The following is a 19,931-nucleotide window of genomic DNA, read 5'->3' as shown; positions in this document are numbered from 1 at the left end:
ACATTATAAATCTGTCTCACCTATACTGATTTTCTCCAAAGGAAGCAATATAGAGGTTCTAGCTGTAACAACAACAATATTTGCTCAATAAAATACCTTCATTAAAAATATCAACTCTTCAAAACTTACTAATAATATATTAATTACAGAATTTGAGAAATAAACCCATTCTTATCCAGCTAAGCTACATGAATAGTAGGAACTAATAAGATTTCCCAGTGAAAAACAACTATACTGCATTTAAAATATACCAAATCTTCTAAAAATCCATTTTAATAAAGAAAGTTAACACGTACAGAATTAAACCCTATAAATGTAAATCCTATAGACCTTACTAATCATCAATTTATAATCCTCAGACAAATGTGCTTTCATCTACTCCCAAATCCAGCCTGACAAATTCAGTCAGGATTCTTCAAATCAGAACTCAGATAGATAGGCCTCAGAAAAAAGCAGTACCACTCCCTCCAGTAGTATTAGCAGTCTTTCTTTCTCTTAACTTCACCATCCTGTGTCCATAACTAAATTTGAGATCCAAATAATCATAGATTTAGGTGGCTATGGACAGAGATTTCCAGTTAAAAAGTACCTAAATACAAAAGAGGTCTTGCCTACTAACAAGCAGATCAGCCCATGGCAAATGTTGCATCAGATTAGGTCCTTTAAGGACTACCCAACAGCTTACTAATAAGATATATCAATATTACACAACAATGCATAGCGTACAGCAAAGGCATTTTTCCAAATGAAGGAATTAAATACTCAAATGCAAATGGAACAAAAATTATTCCGAATTATATAATATAGACCTCTAAAGTCAAAAATCACCCATCCAGCAATATACTATATATACACACACACACACACACACACATATATATATAGTTTGTATATGTTTTTCTTTCCTCCCACCTGAACTTTGTAGCATTTATTTCATAAAGGTGCTTTACAAACCTTCTTCTTCACCCTCAGTAGAGACTTCATGATGATTTTGTATACCATAACTATTTCTTCTCAGTGACTTTCTTCGCCTTTTCACTCTTGAATACATATCCATGTTTTCCTTTTAAAGAGAGAAATCTGTCAAATATTAACATGAAATTTATTCCCAGCCATCAGTATCACTAGCCCAATGGGACATGCCCACTTGATAAAATTTACTGAGGATCTATTTGCAAGGCACAGATCAATGAAAATGGACCTTACTGAATTTAATAAATGTATGAAACAAGAAGAAAAATAAAACTTATAAGATACTTGAAAACTGGGCAGGGAGAGGGGAAATGTGCCTAGGGGAGTGGGGGAGGAAGCACTTGAAATGAGCCTTGAAACAAAGATAGAACTGCATTAAGTCCTCAACCAGAAGTATTAACAAGAGTAAAAGATAGGAAAGTAAGAATGATGTGTTTGTATTTGGACAATGATGTGTGAGAAGATAAAGTTTGAAACCATATTATGCCAGTTGAGGTGTTTTAGGTTTTTTTTCATTTATTTATTTTTAATTGGAGAATAATTGCTTTACAATGTTGTATTGGTTTCTGCCATACATCAACATGAATCAGCCATAGGTATACATATATCCCCTTCCTCCTGAGCCTTCCTCCTACTCTGTCCCACCCCTCTAGGTCGTCACAGAGCACTGGGTTTGAGCTCCCTGTGTCATATAGCAAATTCCCACTGGCTATCTAAGGTGATTTTAATTAATTCAGTACGCATTAAAAAACCATTAAAGGGACTTCCCTGGTGGTTCAGTGGTTAAGACTCCATACTCCTAATGCAAGGGATATAGGTTCGATCCCTGGTCGGGGAACTAAGATCTCACATGCCACACAGTGCAGCCAAAAAAAAAAAAAAAAAACACCTTAATAGTTGACAACAGAATCAGAGTTGTACTTTAAGATGTTGTTGTTTAGTCACTAAGCTGCATCCAACTCTTTAGCCACCCCATGGACTGTAGCCCACCAGGCTCCTCTGTCCATGGGATTTCTCAAGCAAGAATCTGGAGTAGGTTGCCATTTCTTTCTCCAGGAGATCTCTCTGGCAAAAGGGTAGAGGGTCTTTTGAGGAAGCTTGTGGCAAGCAAGGTATGGATAAAAGAAAAAAGAAAACAACAAAATCTCAGATTAAATTGGAAACGAAAAAGGAACAATTCTGTTAATTCAAGAAAATCCAAATGCTGCTCTCTTTGAATTCCTCAATCAAAATAAAAACTACTTGCAACAACTGTCGTTGTTGCCGTTGTTGTTGTGTTAGCCACTCAGTCATGTCCGACTCTTTGCAACCCCATGAACTGTAGCCCACCAGGCTCCTCTGTCCATGGGATTTCCCAGGCAAGAATACTGGAGTGGGTTACCATTTCCTCCTCCAGGGGATCTTCCTGACCCAGAAATCAAACCTCGGTCTCCCATATTGCAGGCAGATTCTTTACCCTTTGAGCCACCAGGGACAGTTGTTAAGGTTAACATACTCACAAATTCTGTATCTGTCCACATTCGAAGCCGTTCTACTTCTCCTGATCGACGATTCCGTCTAATGTTTATGTTGTCCATTTCCTGTAGTACAGCTTCAGCAGTACTACAATTACATAATAAAACTAGGGTTTAGACAATTGCAGGATCAAACTCTATATCATACAGGTAAAAGAGCTCACCAAAGCATAATTAAGCCATCTAATTTCTAACTGTACCTAATATCCCAGTTAATATCTTCTTCTGAACTAGCATCCATTAGAAGATACTGCCTCAAAAACAGATGGAAACAGGGAATGCCCTGGCAGTCCAGTGGTTCGGACTCAGTGATTTCACTGCTGGGGTCTGGGTTCAAACCCTGGTCAGGGAACTAAGATCCCACAAGCCATGCAGCATGGCCAAAAAAGAAAAGAAAGACAGAAACAGAATATCTTCTGTCATGATATATTAAAATAAAACTTACAAATAGAAGACCTTTGTTTACTCAGCTTCAAATATTTAAATTCATAATACTACTACAAATAACTATCAGATCCATGGTACCAAAAAAAAAAAAAAACTAATTCAAATCTTTTTATTTGAAGATGGTGTTAAAAATTGTATAGAATAAAGAATTTGTAAAAAGTTTAAAGCCAGCATAAGGTTAACTGAACTGATACATTTTTTCTTTTTTAAAAAATTTACTTATTTTTAATTGAAGGATAATTGCTTTACAATATTGTGCTGGTTTCTGCCATACATCAACATAAATCAGCCATAGGTATACCTATGTCCCCTTCCTCTTAAACCTCTCCCACCTTCCACTCCAAGGGCAGATATATTTAGAAATTAGAGGAAACTGACATCCACAAAATATATACTGACATTGACATTTTAAACACACACGGCACTTACTATGTGTTCAGATACTGATCTAGGTACTTAACAAATGATAACTAATACTCAAATTTGACACTACCACAATAAAATATAATTTCCTCTCCTTTCAAATAGGAATTACAGTCATCTCCCTTCTCCAGGCTATTACAAGGATTAAGTAGGAATGATTTATTATTTGAGAAGAATACAGTTTCATTGCAAGTAGATGCTGAGGGAGGAGTCAGCTAGGCTATATCCAACATGTGCAGTCTCAAAAGACTTTCAATTCAGAATCTCGACTAAGTAAAACTATACCTATTATATATCAGTAATGGAACTTAATGTTTCTTGAAAACTGTCAAAACATAAACGTTAAAAGAGCAAATATTAAAGGACTATAGTAGTGAAGTTAAAATAAAATTTCTTTTTGTATTACCTAACTATGCACAAGAGCTTAAAAAGTATGAGGGAAAAAAATATGCTATCACATAAATTGCATTAAATCTAGTAAAGTGACTAGAGCTAACCAAGGTTAATTCAAATTAAGTTTTTAAATAATTGTACTGATTGCTAAGTCAGTGCCTAAGTTACTTTTTAAAACACAACTGGCTTAAAAAAAAAACAATTACATGAAACTGCTTACTGCAAAAACATTCATACCTATTTACCAGTTGATCAAATAACAAACTCTGGTTCACACTTTCAAATCTGTTTTTCCTGGAACGACAGCTTTTTCTGACTTCCATGTCACCATTTATACAAGAAAGTTCCCCATCTCCTTTCTTTTCCCCTCGATGGGGATGGCTTCGAAGGGCTACAAGAAGAGAGAAATTTCCATTTCAAAGTACAGAGTATAAAAAGAAAGAAAAAAATCAAAAATTACTTTAAAAAGACTATAAGGAGCTTACTATAACCTCTTAAATGGCTTTAATATCCAATAATGTAAAATTTCTAAAACTGTTTACAATCTGCCATGATAACTTAAATTATTTCAATTGTACTAATTTCTCAATGTTTAACAATTATATACATATTTACCATGACTGTAATCCAGTCACTTCCAACTGTATGCTGAGCATACTAGTAAATTACACTATTTTACCCCACTTTAGAACTCTAACAACATTATAAGTATTTCAATACTAACCAGTTTCATAACAGAATACTCACATAAGCTACTATGTCCGTTTGGTAATGTAGCACCAGGCTGAGAAGTTAACCTAGAACACAATTATATTTAATATGCAAACACATCAACATTCATTTAAAGAAACAAAAATGCAATGCTGGTGGAATCACTTTAATCTTTAAAATGTCACTAATGCAATATTACTTTTTTAAAAGGAAAGAAAACATTTTTTTACCTTAAGATTGATAATATACAAATAAAATACATTAGTGAAGTCATTTCATTACTTCAAGAAAAGCTTTAATAACAAGTTATAAACTGAACTCACTCTGTCTTCAACTCTATAAATTAAAATCCAATGGAAAGGCTTAAGCTTTGTATGTATCCTAAAGTTAACTAATGCCATAAATAACAATGGTCACAGATCTTTACTACTTGTTTCCATTGACAACCTAAGATTCAAACAAAGTTATTCAAGCAATAAATTGTAAAAAGAAAAAAGTACTTGAATACCAACAACGTTTAATAATTTCTTCAAAGTATTATATTACACATTCTAAACTAATACATGAAAACTTAATTAATCTCTCAAAAGTCATTGTACCACTCTCCCTTTTGGTGGAGGGACAGAAATGTTCAGTCACTAGAAAGATAAAATGTCATCAAAATATGAAAATCTATGGAAGAAAGTTGCAGTATACCTTAGTATAATTAAAATTCAAAGACAAAAACTAAAAATTGTTACATAATAAAAGAGCTGTCAACATAAACTTATTTTTTTAAATACCCAACAATTATTATTTCCAAATATTAAAAAGGGGAGAGAGACGACATTCAAAAAATAGTATATATGACTGTCTTCTGCTTATCTATGTGGTTTGCACAACATTTTTTAACTAAAATATTCTAACATTTTTGGTTACTCTAGCAAGCTTTATGTTAATTATATATATTAAATGTTATAAATATTAATTATAAATGTCCCTGTCTAGTAAAAGTCACAGACGGAATGACTACATGATATAAACAAAAACTATTACGTACCTTCCGACTATCAAGAACACAAAAACAAAAAAGTCCATCCCTCCTTTCCCCAGGAAAACAACGCAACCATCTTGTTCTAAAATACTACTTCTTGGAAAGTATTTCATTTTTAGAATCTTTATTATACAATTCTCCTGGTATATGAGCTTGACTATAAAGTAGTAAAATGATGTTATTAGGTTATTCCTTAAAACATTATACATGTGGAATTTACTAGAATCACTCTTAAAATCCACTTAAAACCACATAGAAAAAGCATAAATACATTTTGGCTTTGGACCCAACATAATATTAACTCAGGGACATCAGTTAATTCACAACTCTTGGCTTCAAATGAATTTTAGCTGTATGTAAGACCAAATGGTTGGAATTTCACATAAATTATTCAAAAGAAAATATGCTAACCCTAAAATCATTCTACATAAGAAATCTAAAACTCCATTGAAAAAATAACATCACTAGGATGAAAACACAGTAACAATTTTTGTTCCTCTAAAGAAGACAGTGCTTACTTGCTTTTATTTCATTGCTAATGAAAGATCTGATTTAAGGTGGGCAAAAAAAGAAAACTTCAATCAATCCCATTAACTTACAATCATAGCTTATTGTCATCACTGTACCATTATCATTTCTCTTTATAAAAAGGAGAAAGAAAAAAAAAGGAGACAAGATAATATTGGTATTTCAAGGGTTGGTCTGCCTATACAATTATATAGGTGCTTAAAAAGTCTCTTGAATCAATGTTCCCCAAAATTAATCACTTAAAATATAACCATGCAGGTTCGCTGATTAAATGAATCCTCTAATAAATCCTTTATGATTATGAAGTCCTCTTTGTTTATTTTTAAAATGGGGAGTAAGTGGAGGATATCTCCCTTTATCTCTGTACCCTAAATTTTTTAAATGGAGACACTATCACTGCATTCAGTAATTATTACATTAAAAGTTTCTACATCTTTAATTATGTGGAACATGCTACCAGTTCAATACCAGACTCAAAAATCATTACTTATTCACCCACATAAACCCAAGGCATTCAATGATTTATGAGAATTTTAAACCTCAATTCAGCAAAAGCATTCATTTGGAAAAACTATAACCACTACCAGCCTTCAATCCTAATAAGCCTCAACAGTGGTGATTACACTTCTGCCTAACCTCACTACCCCCTAATCATCTGACCACAAAACAAAATTCTCACACATATTACACTTTAGTGCAGTTAGGCTTATCAAAGATTTAATTTCGTGTGTTTCTCAGAGTATGTCTCTCTATTATTCTATAGATATCAAATGCATGCCATGAGAATTCTCTGTGTTGACTCTTCCAACCACCTACTCCCCAACACACAGCCTCCAAATTAGATAAATATCCAGTGGCTAAATAAATGTCAACTGACAAAAGTCAATGAAATGGGATTCTGAACTCAAAATATTTGTAAGCTGCAATAGCTATCTAGGTTAGCAAGTATATTTATGAATTTCTACATATAAGCTAGAGAAGAAAAGATGTAATACAGTAAAGATTTTACCAAGAAAATCCTCATTTTACAAAAATATCATCAATCACTGTAACTATATTGATAAACTTGGGACTTTAAATATATAAACCCAGATTCCTCCCCCCAAAAAAACTTATAATCTATCTCAAATCATTTATGAAGACATCAAAGTTCTAGTTCCATTTTAATCTCTATCTTCATCCAATCTCTAAAAGTTATTCCTAAATGTTATTTTACCAATCAACAGTAGTTTCTTTAAAGAATTTAATGGTTGTTAAAGTCCTTTAAGATTCATCATTTTTCATAGCTAATACTAATTTTTATCTTTATTCAATTTTCCTCCAAATGAACTGCATTTTAAAAAATCATTTTCCTGAAAGAACTTCAGTCATTTTACTTTAGATGCTCTCAGGACTTTAGATTACCAAAATAAAGGAATTAGGATTCTCAGGTTCATGACATAAAAACTAATATAAGCACTCATATAAATCCTGATTTTTGTATTTATATTATCTCAAAATCTAAAATATTTTAACTACAAGTTTCCCAAAAATTCAATTCTGTTGAATCTGACAGACCAAATGGCATTTTCTTTTCAGGTCATCTGAAATACTAAAAGACTCTAGCAGTGTCTTTTCACATTCCTCGATGAAAGTTTAACCCAAAAACTTTTAAAATTGTGTGAATTGCTAAACATTATTCTCCTGTCAAAACAGAAGCAGTAAATTCTATTAGTATTCATTATTTCTTAAGTTTCTTATTCAAAATATACTTAAAGTTTTTTTTAAAAGGAATATCAAACTCTTAAGGTATCTAAATGGAAGCAAAACTCTTCTTTTACATGAAAGACATGATTAAGATTAATTTATACAGATCTCTGAGTGGATAAGGTGTGAGAAATCTACTGTACTAGAGAGGCTCATATTTGAGTTACACTGTTAAAATTATCTTACAATTAAAAGCCAAACTTTTAACAGTAAAAGGATACTTTTTAGAAACATTTGTTAGAAAAAGAAGCCTGATTCACTCATCTAATAAACACAGAATACAGATTACATCCCATAAATCAAGTGTAGAAGTATAATTAAAGGGAAGTACTTATTTTAAGTGACATCATTATAGTGATCTGGATGTGTTTCATCTCACAGATGAATGAGTATGGGAAAGGTGGGAAAGTTAAAAAAAAAAATCAATAGATGATTCACATAATTTTCAACTTAGCTCTCAGACAATGCAAAATTAAAAATTTTAAATAAAATGGTACATGTTAAATTAAGCACAGACTCTTTAGAGACTAGTAAATGTATAATGCCTATCAAAATCTATGTAACTCCAAAGATTATTTTCATTAAAGACTAATAACAGTATCCAGAATTTACCTACAGACATAAAATAAAAATACTGTAAAAAAGGAATTCCCTTTTACTTTTGTTTGCATTTGGCACATCATCAGCACTTTTACATCAAAGACTTTGGAAAAAAGAGAAGCGAAGGATTCTAAGCTGAAAATTTAAACCTCTTCTGAGTGTGTATACAGCTATCCTATCTACATTAAATTAGTACCACTTACTTTGGTGAGTAAAATTATGTTCATAATACATATCAAAACAGAGAAAATTTAAGTTGAAAATTTAAGTTGAAAACAATCAGATACATGAAAAGATTTATTAGAAATTAATTTAGATTTTATTACATTTTAGCATACCAATTCAAGCGGAATATTTAATAATTTTAGGAAGAAGAGATTTTATTTTATTTTTAAATAAAAAATATACTTCTAACCATTGTTTTTATTTAAATTTTCAGAAGTATAAACATGTATGCACATTCAAGACCTATCAAAATTCTTAATGTTTTAAGTAATAATAGTTTCTATTACATACTAAATGTATTTTTGGTATATTTAGAGAAAATAAAATTACATACAAAAATTATAAAATAAGCTTAATACAATTTATAAATATTCCTAGACAGGTGGTTTTACAATTTAAGAAAATTAGCATTAATATCAGCCCTGAATCCCATCAAAAAAATTATGAAAAAACAATGGGTGAGGTCTCCCTTCTCACCTGGCCTGTCCACTTGATATGTTCCATTCTTCTCGCTGACCAGTAGTTCGTGATTTTGATTTGTCTTTGCAAACAGAGTCAGGTTGTTTCAAAGTGCGTTTGGCTGGAGGAGACACATGGCTATCACTTAAACTACCATCAGCTTCAGCTTTCTGAAAGAAAAAGTTTAAAATGCATTTCTTACTAAAACTCATAGAATTCTTAAATTCCTGGATAGTGTTTATTCAATCAAAAACTATCTACTGAAGGAATCCCTCTACAAGTGTAGCAAAATGTAATCATCTGTAAATATAAAAACAAAAAAGTTAGATAAATTTATGCTCCAAAATGTTTAGTTTTTATTTTTAAATAATTTCAAGACTACAGAAAATATGTGTAGAGTAGATATATCTAAATACTTCAGTGTGTAACTTACAAGAAAATTCTGCTACATTAAAGTATCATTCAATCCTCCCAATTAGGAAATCATCATTGATGTAACACAGAGCTAATTTGCAGATACATTCAAATGTTATCAAATGTCCCAACATGATCTCTCTTTCCTTTCTGATTCAGAATTATATCCAGGAACATATACTGTAGGTAGTTATCAGACCTCCTCTGCCTCCTATCTGGAACAGTCCCCTCAGTTCTCATTTTCATGCCCTTGACTGTAAAGAATATAAGCTTTTTAATTCTCTGGAATGACCATCAGTCTGGGTCTACCTGATGTTCCTCGTAACCCAATTCAGGCCATAACATTCATGGAAGAATATACAGACGTGATACTATGCATACTGTACCTACCCATCATTAAGAATAACGTTGATCACCTAATCAAGTTGGTGTCTGCCAGGTTTTCCCACTATAAAGTCACTATTTTTCCCTTTGTATTTGATTAGCTTATGTGAAATCATTCTTAAAATTAACCAATACTCTGTTCTTCATCAAACTCACTAGCCACAGCATTCACTGACTATTACTGGCCTTTATCCAATACCATCATGGTGGTAATTATCTAATCCAATCACTCCTATATAGTTTAGTTGGCATCCTACTAGGGGCTTCCCTGGTGGCTCAGAGGTTAAAAGCGTCTGCCTGCAATGAGGGAGACCCAGGTTCACCCTCCTTGCTCAATTCATTCACTCATTTCCTAACTGGGAGGAAAGAAAAAAGCAAATTTCCTTAAGTTTGTTCAGTAAGTTAATAGAAATTGCTAGGAGAAACAAAGGAAAGCTCATAGTCAAATACATTTCAGAAAACAATGAGGTCCAAGGTTTTTTGCTTCAGGACTTGTAAGAGTCTTTAGTATGTTAACATGCAGGGACTTCCCTGACAGTCCAATGGTTAAGACTCTACTTTCAATGCAAGGGGCACAAGTTCCATCCCTGGTAGAGGAACCAAGATCCCACAGGCCACATGGTGATACAGAAAAAAAGTTAATATGCAATATAAATCTCCAAGTATGGATGACAGTATATAACAATTCGCAAACTTATTTAACCAAGCTCTTTTTCTCATGGGGCATCTGTCAGTTCAGTTGCTTTGTCATGTCCGACTCTGGGACCCCATGGTCTGCAGCATACCAGGCTTCCTTGTCCATCAGCAACTGGAGTCATCTGTAGGTACTGAAGTTTCACAAATACACTCTGGGAATAAGTACTATGTACTTACTGAATTCAAGGAAAAATAGTAAAAGTATTTGAAGTTAAGCCATTTTTTAAATATGTGAGTTATTATATAACTCTGTGAATATTATGTAACTAATGACTTTGAATATCATAAGTCATATGAGTTTATATGTTTATTTACTAGTCATTCTCTCATATACTACAGGCTTTTTACAGCTTCATTCAGGAGTATCTCTCAAAGTGTTGTCCACATACTAACTGAATCAGAAAGCACCTGATTTGTCATTAATAAACATAACCTGCAAAACTAGAACCTTGGGTGGAGGTGGGATATTTTCAATGAGGGCCTCCAAAGGATTCTTAGCACATAGAAGTCTGAGGACCTCTGGCATATAAAAGATTTAAGTATAGTATGATACACATCATCTTAAATGCTGCACTATACTACTCCTACAGTGAAAAGACTTCAATCATGACTCGGCTTATAAACAGCATTACAAAGGCTTCCTTCCCTCCAAAGAACTCGAGGGATTTAAGTAAAGCAAAAAAACAGATGCAAATACTACAAAATAATTACTTCAACACCATCTAATTAACTTCAAGCTTTGGGAAAGCTTTACCTACAAACCTGATACCAACAGTTCACCTTTAATAGGATGATCATAATGCTCAACTTTAACTTCTTCAAAGCATTTTACTAGTTAATTATAACCTAACCCTTTGAGGGAAGGCGTTGCTAGTTTCAGGATAAAAATATTTAGGAGAGATTATGCAATCTACCCACAGTCATTTAGCAATATGTGTCAGAGTGGTTACAATCCATGAGCAGGAAAGGCATTTCAAACAAAGGGAGTAATTTCATTTAACAAACATTTGTTTAGGACCTACTGTGCACATAAGACAAAATCTTCTTAACCCTTATACACAATCTATTGAATTGACAGCTACAGTAACAATATATAGCAAATTATAGTAAGTACTATAATAGGAATGGGATTCCCTGGTGGCTCAGATGGTAAAGAATCTAGAAATACACAATTCTCTGAAAGCAAAAAATGGTAACTGCCAGCTGAGATGAAGGAAGACATCATAAATCATGTGGACTTTATTTTATAACAATAATGGAACACCTAGAATTGTCAGAGGAACATGATTCAATGATGTGATACATTCCAAGAGAGGTATAATAGTAATAATGTCAAATTGTACAAAAAATACAATAAAAAGTTGTCCTTCCCACCTAAGTGACTTTTTTGCTAAACTCTAACCTTCTAAAATAGGTAGAAAAGTTTTCCAATTTGTAAAAGTGAATTCCCTGAGTTTCTTAAACCATATTCATCAGCTACCACAAATATTAAACCCTATTCAACCATGAATCTCCTAAAATTAGGTAAAAGAACTTGAGAATAATGAAACAGAAGAATTTTATGCTGCCCTGGTTGTCAGGGAAGGCTTCCTGCCCAGATTAGAATTTGTTCAGAAATCTAGAACCTGGACTTAAAAAACAAAAAGAATGTACCCAAGCACAGCATTAAAAAATGAAAAATTCGAGGCAGTAAGTGAATTAGTAAATCAAGAGATTGATTCAAGTCCTGATGATGGATTCACACAGCATTATAAATATAGAAAATAAGAAACTGATTCCAGAAAGCAGAATAATTAAGAGATTAGTAACACCAATATTAAATGTAAAGACAGAGTGGGCATAAAAAGTGGTTGCTGTGTTTTAGGAGCTATGGAGGAAGGTGGAGGGATGTGGGGGGAGGTAAGTAGTGTGCAGATGTTGATGGGAGAAACGTAACAGTTAATTATGATTTTGAAAGTTAGGTTTAGAATCCTAGCCAGAAATCTAGGGAGATGTCTATCAGATTGTGGGAAACACAATTCTGAGACAGAGTGATGTGAGGACTAGAGATAAATATGAAATTGTACTAAAAGGGTCATAGGCAACATACAGAGTGAAAAAACAAGAGAACAAAAGTAAAAAAAAAAAAAAAAAACTTTTAAAAATGCCTACATTACAGAGATGAGCAGAAAGGATCTCACATAAACTAGAGAAAAACACAGTGTCTCACTCAAACAAGGGGAGTAGAAGTTTGGTTATAAAAAGATCAGATGGGATAAAAGCTGGTAAATGTGTGGATTGTTAATTAGGAGGTCACTATAACTTTTTTTTTTCCACTGTAACTTCTGATAGGGCAATTTCTGCAAAATGCTGAGGTGGAAATCACTAAGTGAAGAATTGAGTGAGTGGTGAGAATGTACAGGTGATAAACCACAAAGCTACTCTCCAAAGTGTCAGAATTAAGAAAATAAGACAATAGTCTTAAACAGGTTACAAAGTCAAAGAAGTCAATGATGAATTTTTTTTTTTTAAGAGACCTGGATTCTTGTAAATACAAGAAAAGGGGCCACAGAAGAGAATAACCTATAATAAAAATTTAAAGAGGGGAATTCCCTGGTGGTCCAGTGGTTAAGACTTGGTGCTCTCACTGCTGGGGTCCATCCCTGACTGGGGAACTCTGTTTAGTTCAGTCGCTCAGTCATGTCTTTTGAACTGTGGTGTTGGAGCAGACTCTTTGCAACCCCATGGACTGCAGCACGCCAGGCCTCTCTGTCCCTCGCCAACTCCCGGGGGTTTACTCAAACTCATGTCCATTGAGTCGGTGATGCCATCCAACCATCTCATCCTCTGTTGTCCCCTTCTCCTGCCTTCAATCTTTCCCAGCATCAGGGTCTTTTCAACTAAGTCAGTTCTTCACATCAAAGTATTGGAGTTACAGCTTCAGCATCCGTCCTTCCAATGAATATTCAGGACTGATTTCCTTTAGGATGGACTGGTTGGATCTCCTTGCAGTCCAAGGGACTCTTAAGAGTCTTCTCCAACACCATAGTTCAAAAGCAAAAACTAAGATCCCACAAACCATGCAGCAAGCCCCTTCCCCTCAAAAAAGAGCAAGATAACTGATGAAGAAAAGATCCTCAAAGAGAAAAGAAAAAACAGAATAGGAACAGCCCTTGTTAGAAAGTATATTAGTGCCATCAACCTGTTCCAGTTTCCTTTATAAGACAGCTTTTTCTTCCACCTTTTGGAAAAATGGGTACTGCTGTTTTCATGAGAAAGCTTTAAAGGGCAATTTCTTTTTCTTTCATTTGTAAAAAGAATTCACAGAGGCAGCAGTTACCATGACTTCAGAAAACAAAACTCACACTGCTGTTTATTTTCTTAGAGCCAATACTATTCTACAAAGTCCTAAAACTTCAGGCATACAAAATATCCTAAAATTTCCTCAAATATCCCAAAAGCAACAGCTTACTAGTTTAATATTTCTAAACAATCATCATGAAAGACTATAGAAAGAGGGAAAACAAATATAGAAGTGAGCTGAGGCGTCATAAAGATAAAAATAGTTTATATCTCACAGTTTAAACAGCAATTTTCTTCCTGGTAGATAATATCTTTTTATCTGAAAATATTACATGACTTAAAATGACAAAGAGACAATGGGCAGACCAAAGCATGCCACAGACTTAAGAGAGAGAACAGCCTCCCACTGCCACACTGCCACTGTAACTCAAAACTACTACTTACTTCATGTGCTGTGCTTAGTCACTCAGTCTGACTCTGCAACCCCACAGACTGTAGCGCGCCAGGCTCCTCTGTCCATGGAATTCTCCAGGAAGAATACTGGAGTGGGTTGCCATTTCCTTCTCCAGGGGATCTTCCCAACCCAAGGAGTGAACCCAGGTCTCCCACAATGCAGATGGACTCTTTACCATCTGAGCCACCAGGGCATAAGGTTGTTAAAACCAGGTTGAGGAAATATTCAGTTGGCCAAAAAGTTTCTTCGGTTTTTAAGTGACAGACACATTTTTCACTTTCACTTTTCACTTTATTGAACAATGTAGTCACCATTTTGTTCCATTACCTTCTATTATTTTTCAGGCAACTTCATAAATCCACCTTCCCAAAACTTTTTATCTTACTGAGCAGAGAACTGTTCTAGGTGCCTTTTATAGTCTTTTGAAATTTTTCCATTAAGAGAATTTTTGTAAAGACTGAAATAAATGAAAATCTGAAGGTGCAATGTCTGGTGAATATGGTGGATGAACCAGAACTTCCCAAGCAAGCTCTAATAGTTTTTGCCCGGTCATCAGAGAAACGTGCAGTCTCGCTAAAGGTCTTCATGATAAAAGAATATGCATTTTCTGTTGACTAATTCCAGACAATTTTCATTGAGCACTGCTTTTAGTTGCTCTAACTAGAAGCAGTACTTGTTGGAATTAATTGTTTGGAATCTGCTCCTACTCATAGTAGAGGATTCCCTTCCAATCCCACTGTATACACATCACCTTCTTGGGATGAAGATCGGCCTTTGCTGTGGTAGGTGGTGGTTCATTTCACGTGCCCTACAATCTCTTCCATTCCACATTATTGTATGGTATCCACTTTTCACCACCCATCACATTTTTAAAATGGAACATTTTCATTACATTTAAGTAGAGAATGACATGCAGAAATGCAATCAAGGTTTTTCCTGACTAACTTATGTGGAACCCAATCACCACAGTGATGAACATAACCAAGCTGGTGAAAATGATTTTCAGCACTTGATTTGGATATTTTGAGTATGTAGGCTCTCTTCCACATAGTATAACATAAATTGTTCTCAACTAGTATTTCACTTTGATTGGAGTCAACTTCAACCGGTCTACCCCACCATGAAGCATCCTCCAGTGAGAAATCTCTAGCATGCAAACTTCCCAAACCACTTTTGACACATTCCATCAGTCAAAGCACTGACTCCATGTGTTATACAAATGTGTTTGTGCATTTCAGTTGCAGTTTTACCTTTCTTGAAACAATAAAGCATAATTTGCTGAAAATGTTGCTTTTTTCTTCCATCTTCAATATTATAATGGCTACACAAAAATTCAACAATTTTGTAAGTTTGTTTAATGAATGCTGATGTGACAGCTGTCACAATACAATCTAACAGAATTGTTTCAAATGGAGTTAAAGACAACTAAGTGCTACTAGGAAAAAACCAAACTATTTGACCAAGCACTAAAAGTAACAAATGTCTACAACTGCAGCCTGACAGTGGATAGTCTCAAGTAAGGATACTTGCTTGACTTTGTAGTAGTAAGATAACTTCATAAGCTTATTCTCTTCGGTGATCCATTCCTTCCACAAACAAAATTTACTAACACCTGTTACTGTGTTATCTTGCTCCCAGGTGGCACAAGTGGCAAAGAATCCACCTATCAATGCAGGAGACACAAGAGACACAGGTTTGATCCCTGGGTCAGGAAGATCCCCTGGAGGAGGAAATGGCAACCTACTCCAGTATTTCTTGCTGGAAAATTCCACAGACAGAAGAGCCTGGTGGGTACAGTTCATGCGGTCGGAAAGAGTTGGATATGACTGAGCACACATGTACATACATATTACTTTGCTAGATACTAAATATACTTGCTGATTAACAGTCTGTCCTCAAAGAAACTTAATTCCTAACTCCTTAAATTAGCCAGTAAAAAGTATATAGGATGCTTGCTCCTTGGAAGAAAAGCTATGACAAACCTAGACTGTGTATTAAAAAGCATAAACATCACTTTGCTGACAAAGGTCCATATAGTCAAAGCTATGTTTTTTCCAGTAGTCATGTAGAGATATGAGAGTTAGACCATCAAGAAGGCTGAGTATGGAAGAAATGATGCTCTCCAACTGTGGTGCCAGAGAACACTCTTCAGGGTCCCTTGGACTGCAAGGAGATCAAACCAGTCAATCCTAAAGGAAATCAACCCTGAATATATTCATTGAAAGGACTGATGCTGAACCTGAAGCTCCAACACTTTAGCCACCTGATGCGAAGAGCCAACTCACTAGAAAAGACCCCAATGCTGGAAAAGACTGAGGGCAAGAGCAGAAGAGGGCGACAGAGGATGAGATGGTTAGATGGCATCACTGACTCAGAGTACATGAGTCTGAGCAAACTCCAGGAGATAGTGAAGGGGACAGGGAAGCCTGGTATGCTGCAGTCCACAGGGTTGCAAAGAGTGGGACTTGACTTAGCAACTGAACAACAGCAACAATTGCCAAAAATGTTGCTTTTTCCCTTCCATCTTCAATATTAAAATAGCTACACAAAAAGTCACCAATTTAGTAAGCTTTTTCTTTAAAGCACAGCTGATGTGACACTTGTCATGCTACAATCTAACAAAATTGTTTCAAATGGAGTTAAAGATAACTAAGTGCTACTAAGAAAAAAACAAACAATTTGGCCAACCACTAAAAGTAACAAATGTGTACAGTTAGTTACAGCCTAACAGTGGATACAGTCCCAAGTAAGGATACTTGCTTGGCTTTGTAGTATTAACATAACTTCATAAGTTTATTATCTTCAGTCATCCATTTCTTCCACAAACAAAATTTATTAACATCTATTACTGTGTTAGATATAAACATACTTGATGATTAAACAGTCTGCCCTTCAAGAAACTTAACCCCTAACTCCTTTCATCAGCCAGTAAAATGTACAAAAACTTAAGTGTGGAGAGTTTTGGGGAGTGGGGTGCATACTGTTTAGCCTATTTATAGAACAATTTGGCAAAAACTATAAAAGCTTAAAGTATAATATACCTCTGACTCAATATTTCCACTTCGCCTAAAAGAAAAAGGTCATTTTATGTGATATTATTTATAATATTAAAAACATGGAGAAAACCTACCTGTGTATCAACAGGGAAAAGTTAAAGAAGTGAGGTGTAAAGATACAACAAAATATTAAAAAGTTAGCAAGAAGGACAGATATGAAAGAATATACATGATACATAATTAAAGAGAAAAAATAATTATCATAAGTAGTATAAATAACCCATACTTACATGTGCAATGGTCTGGAAAGATATACACCAGCTTTAACAGTGGTTATCCCTGGGAAGAATGAACTAAAGGAATCATGGGAGTGGGGAAAGTCCTTTAATTTTTTTCTGTGCATTTCCATATTATTTGAAATACTGGTTTCATGACTTTAAATAAATGTTTTGTCTAAGAACTCAGGTAAAGAGTCTTGTGTGCTCCTTTCCCTTCAGTGTCTGGCACATCAAGTCACTCAATAGATACTAAAAATTAAAGAAACTTCCATTTCCAGTTGAACTGTTGCTTTTAAAATCATATGGCCTTAGGCAACTATCACTTCTCAATTCTCCCATCTAATAAACTTGGAGACTTAATTAGAAGAGTAAAAACTAAAACATGAAAATTAAGTTACATTTTTTAATTCATTTAAAATACTTCCAAAATTTTCATACAGAAACTACCCTGCACCAGTTTCTCTCATGTTTGTACACATCTCTCAAAGACGTTTCCCCTGTTTCTATAAACATATTTAAAATTATTACGATGTGACACTGATTAAGAAACTACAGTGTGCTGGGGCTTGATTTTGTTTTTTAAAATTGGATTCCCTTAACTTGCACAATCAAGTATACAACTGCAACACCCACCCTAAGTGTGAGTACTGAAGTGTATTTTAGATAAAGGATGCTAGTAAGCTATAAGGGAAATGAATTTTCATGAAGCAACTTCAAGGTCCCTAACAAGTAAGCCACTTAACAGAGGTACCAAAATGCTCAACAGAGGTCTGCAACAAGAAGCACCAAGTCTTATTTACTCAAATTGTTGTTGTTCAGTTGCCAAGCTGTGTCTGACTCTTCGCGACGCCATGGACTGTGGCATGCCAGGCTTCCCTGTCCTTCACTATCTCCCAGTGAACTCATGTCCATTGAGTCAGAGATACCATCTAACCATCTCATCTTCTGTCACCTCCTTCTCCTCCTGCATTCAGCCTTTCCCAGCATCATGGTCTTTTCCAGTGAGTCAACTCTTCACATTAGGTGCCCAAAGTATTGGAGCTTCAGCATCAGACTTTCCAATGAGTATTCAGGGTTGATTTCCTTTAGGATTTATTGGTTTGATCTCCTTGCAGTCCTAGGGACTCTCAAGAGTCTTCTCCAGCACTACACTTCAACTGGACTCCCCTGGTGGCTCAGATGGTAAAGTGTCTGCCTACAATGCGGGAGACCCAGGTTCAATCCCTGGGTTGCGAAGATCTCCTGGAGAAGGAAATGGCAACCCACTTCAGTATTCTTGCCTGGGAAATCCCTTGGACGGAGGAACCTGGTGGGCTACAGTCCAGGGAGTCACAAAGGGTCAGACATGACTGATTGATTTCACTTTCACTATTCAAAAGCATCAATTCTTTGGCACTCAGCCTTCTTTATGGTCCAACTTTCACATATCACAAGTCCCCAGACTTAGTCTTTTTATAGGGATTTTTTCCCAAACCAGCTTTAAAATAGTAGGAAACAAAAATATTGCCAAAATATTATCTTCACATTATATGCCTGCTCCTCTCCCTACACCCACCCCCTGAAAATCAGGCCACAAGCAATTACTAAAAAGAATCACTGTCTTGTATTTCATATCCCCACAGGCTACTGTTCATTCTTCTCATCTCAATACTAAACACTACAACTCCAGATAGTCTAGTAAAAATCTGCCTACATACAGTACTTTCTGACTCTACAATGGCAGCCTTCTTCACTTTTTCAGATATTTGTGAAAACTGAATGAACAGCATCAAACAGTAGTGATAAATACAGATGAGACAGTAAGAAACAGATGTGTAAAAGACAACTAGACTTAAATATTACCCTATTACTAATGCCTATTTGGCCTTCTACAGGTCACTTAACCTCTTCAGCAATTCAATTTCCTCAGCTGTAAAACAGGATACCATCACTTGCCTCATGGGGTTATTGCAGGGGTTGAATAAGACAGCATTCAACACCTGGTATGAGATGCTAAGCAAACCTTAGTTTACTCCTCTCCTTCTTATTAGAATACCACCAAATGGGCCAAATTGTTGGGCAAATTGCAACATGTAATTACAGCAAAACTGAAGACCACCAATATGAAAATAATTTCAAATGAAGCTACTTTCCATTCATTCATTCAAAAACTCTTTACTGGCAGTCCAGGGGTTAGGACTTAGTGCTTTCATTGCAGTGACCCAGGTCCAATCCCTGGTCAGGGAACTGAGATCCTGCAACCTGAGTGGTGGAGAGGGGAGAAGAGGAGACTATTGAGCACTACATCTGGAAGGCACTGTTGCAGGCACTCAGGATATAGGTGTGAACACGACAATCTCTATCCTTAAAGAACATCAAAGAGTTCCACTCAAAACA

General features: G+C 35.0%; 1 protein-coding gene across 7 annotated transcripts in view; it reads right to left on the bottom strand.

Moving 5' to 3' along the window:
* Positions 1 to 19,931, bottom strand: part of ATAD2B (ATPase family AAA domain containing 2B) — a 139,218-nt gene that overhangs the window by 105,098 nt on the left and 14,189 nt on the right. For 4 of the 7 annotated variants that reach the window (XM_055540818.1, XM_055540819.1, XM_055540814.1 and 1 more), the window contains exons 2-7: positions 9,070 to 9,221; positions 4,497 to 4,546; positions 3,987 to 4,140; positions 2,472 to 2,574; positions 955 to 1,063; positions 21 to 62 (exon numbers count right to left, since the gene is read on the bottom strand). In XM_055540818.1, the coding sequence (XP_055396793.1) occupies positions 21 to 62; positions 955 to 1,063; positions 2,472 to 2,574; positions 3,987 to 4,072 (340 nt within the window). In that variant the 5' untranslated portion in view covers positions 4,073 to 4,140; positions 4,497 to 4,546; positions 9,070 to 9,221. Of the gene's footprint in view, positions 1 to 20; positions 63 to 912; positions 1,064 to 2,471; positions 2,575 to 3,986; positions 4,141 to 4,496; positions 4,547 to 9,069; positions 9,222 to 19,931 lie in introns of those variants that run through there. The other 3 variants (XM_055540816.1, XM_055540817.1, XM_055540820.1) reach the window with 2 other exon arrangements.

This window comes from Bubalus kerabau, chromosome 11 (assembly GCF_029407905.1).
Source record: "Bubalus kerabau isolate K-KA32 ecotype Philippines breed swamp buffalo chromosome 11, PCC_UOA_SB_1v2, whole genome shotgun sequence".
NCBI classification, from domain to species: Eukaryota; Metazoa; Chordata; class Mammalia; order Artiodactyla; family Bovidae; genus Bubalus; species Bubalus kerabau.
The sequence above is the reverse complement of the archived record's forward strand: the minus strand, read 5'-3'. Positions and strand labels throughout refer to the sequence as shown.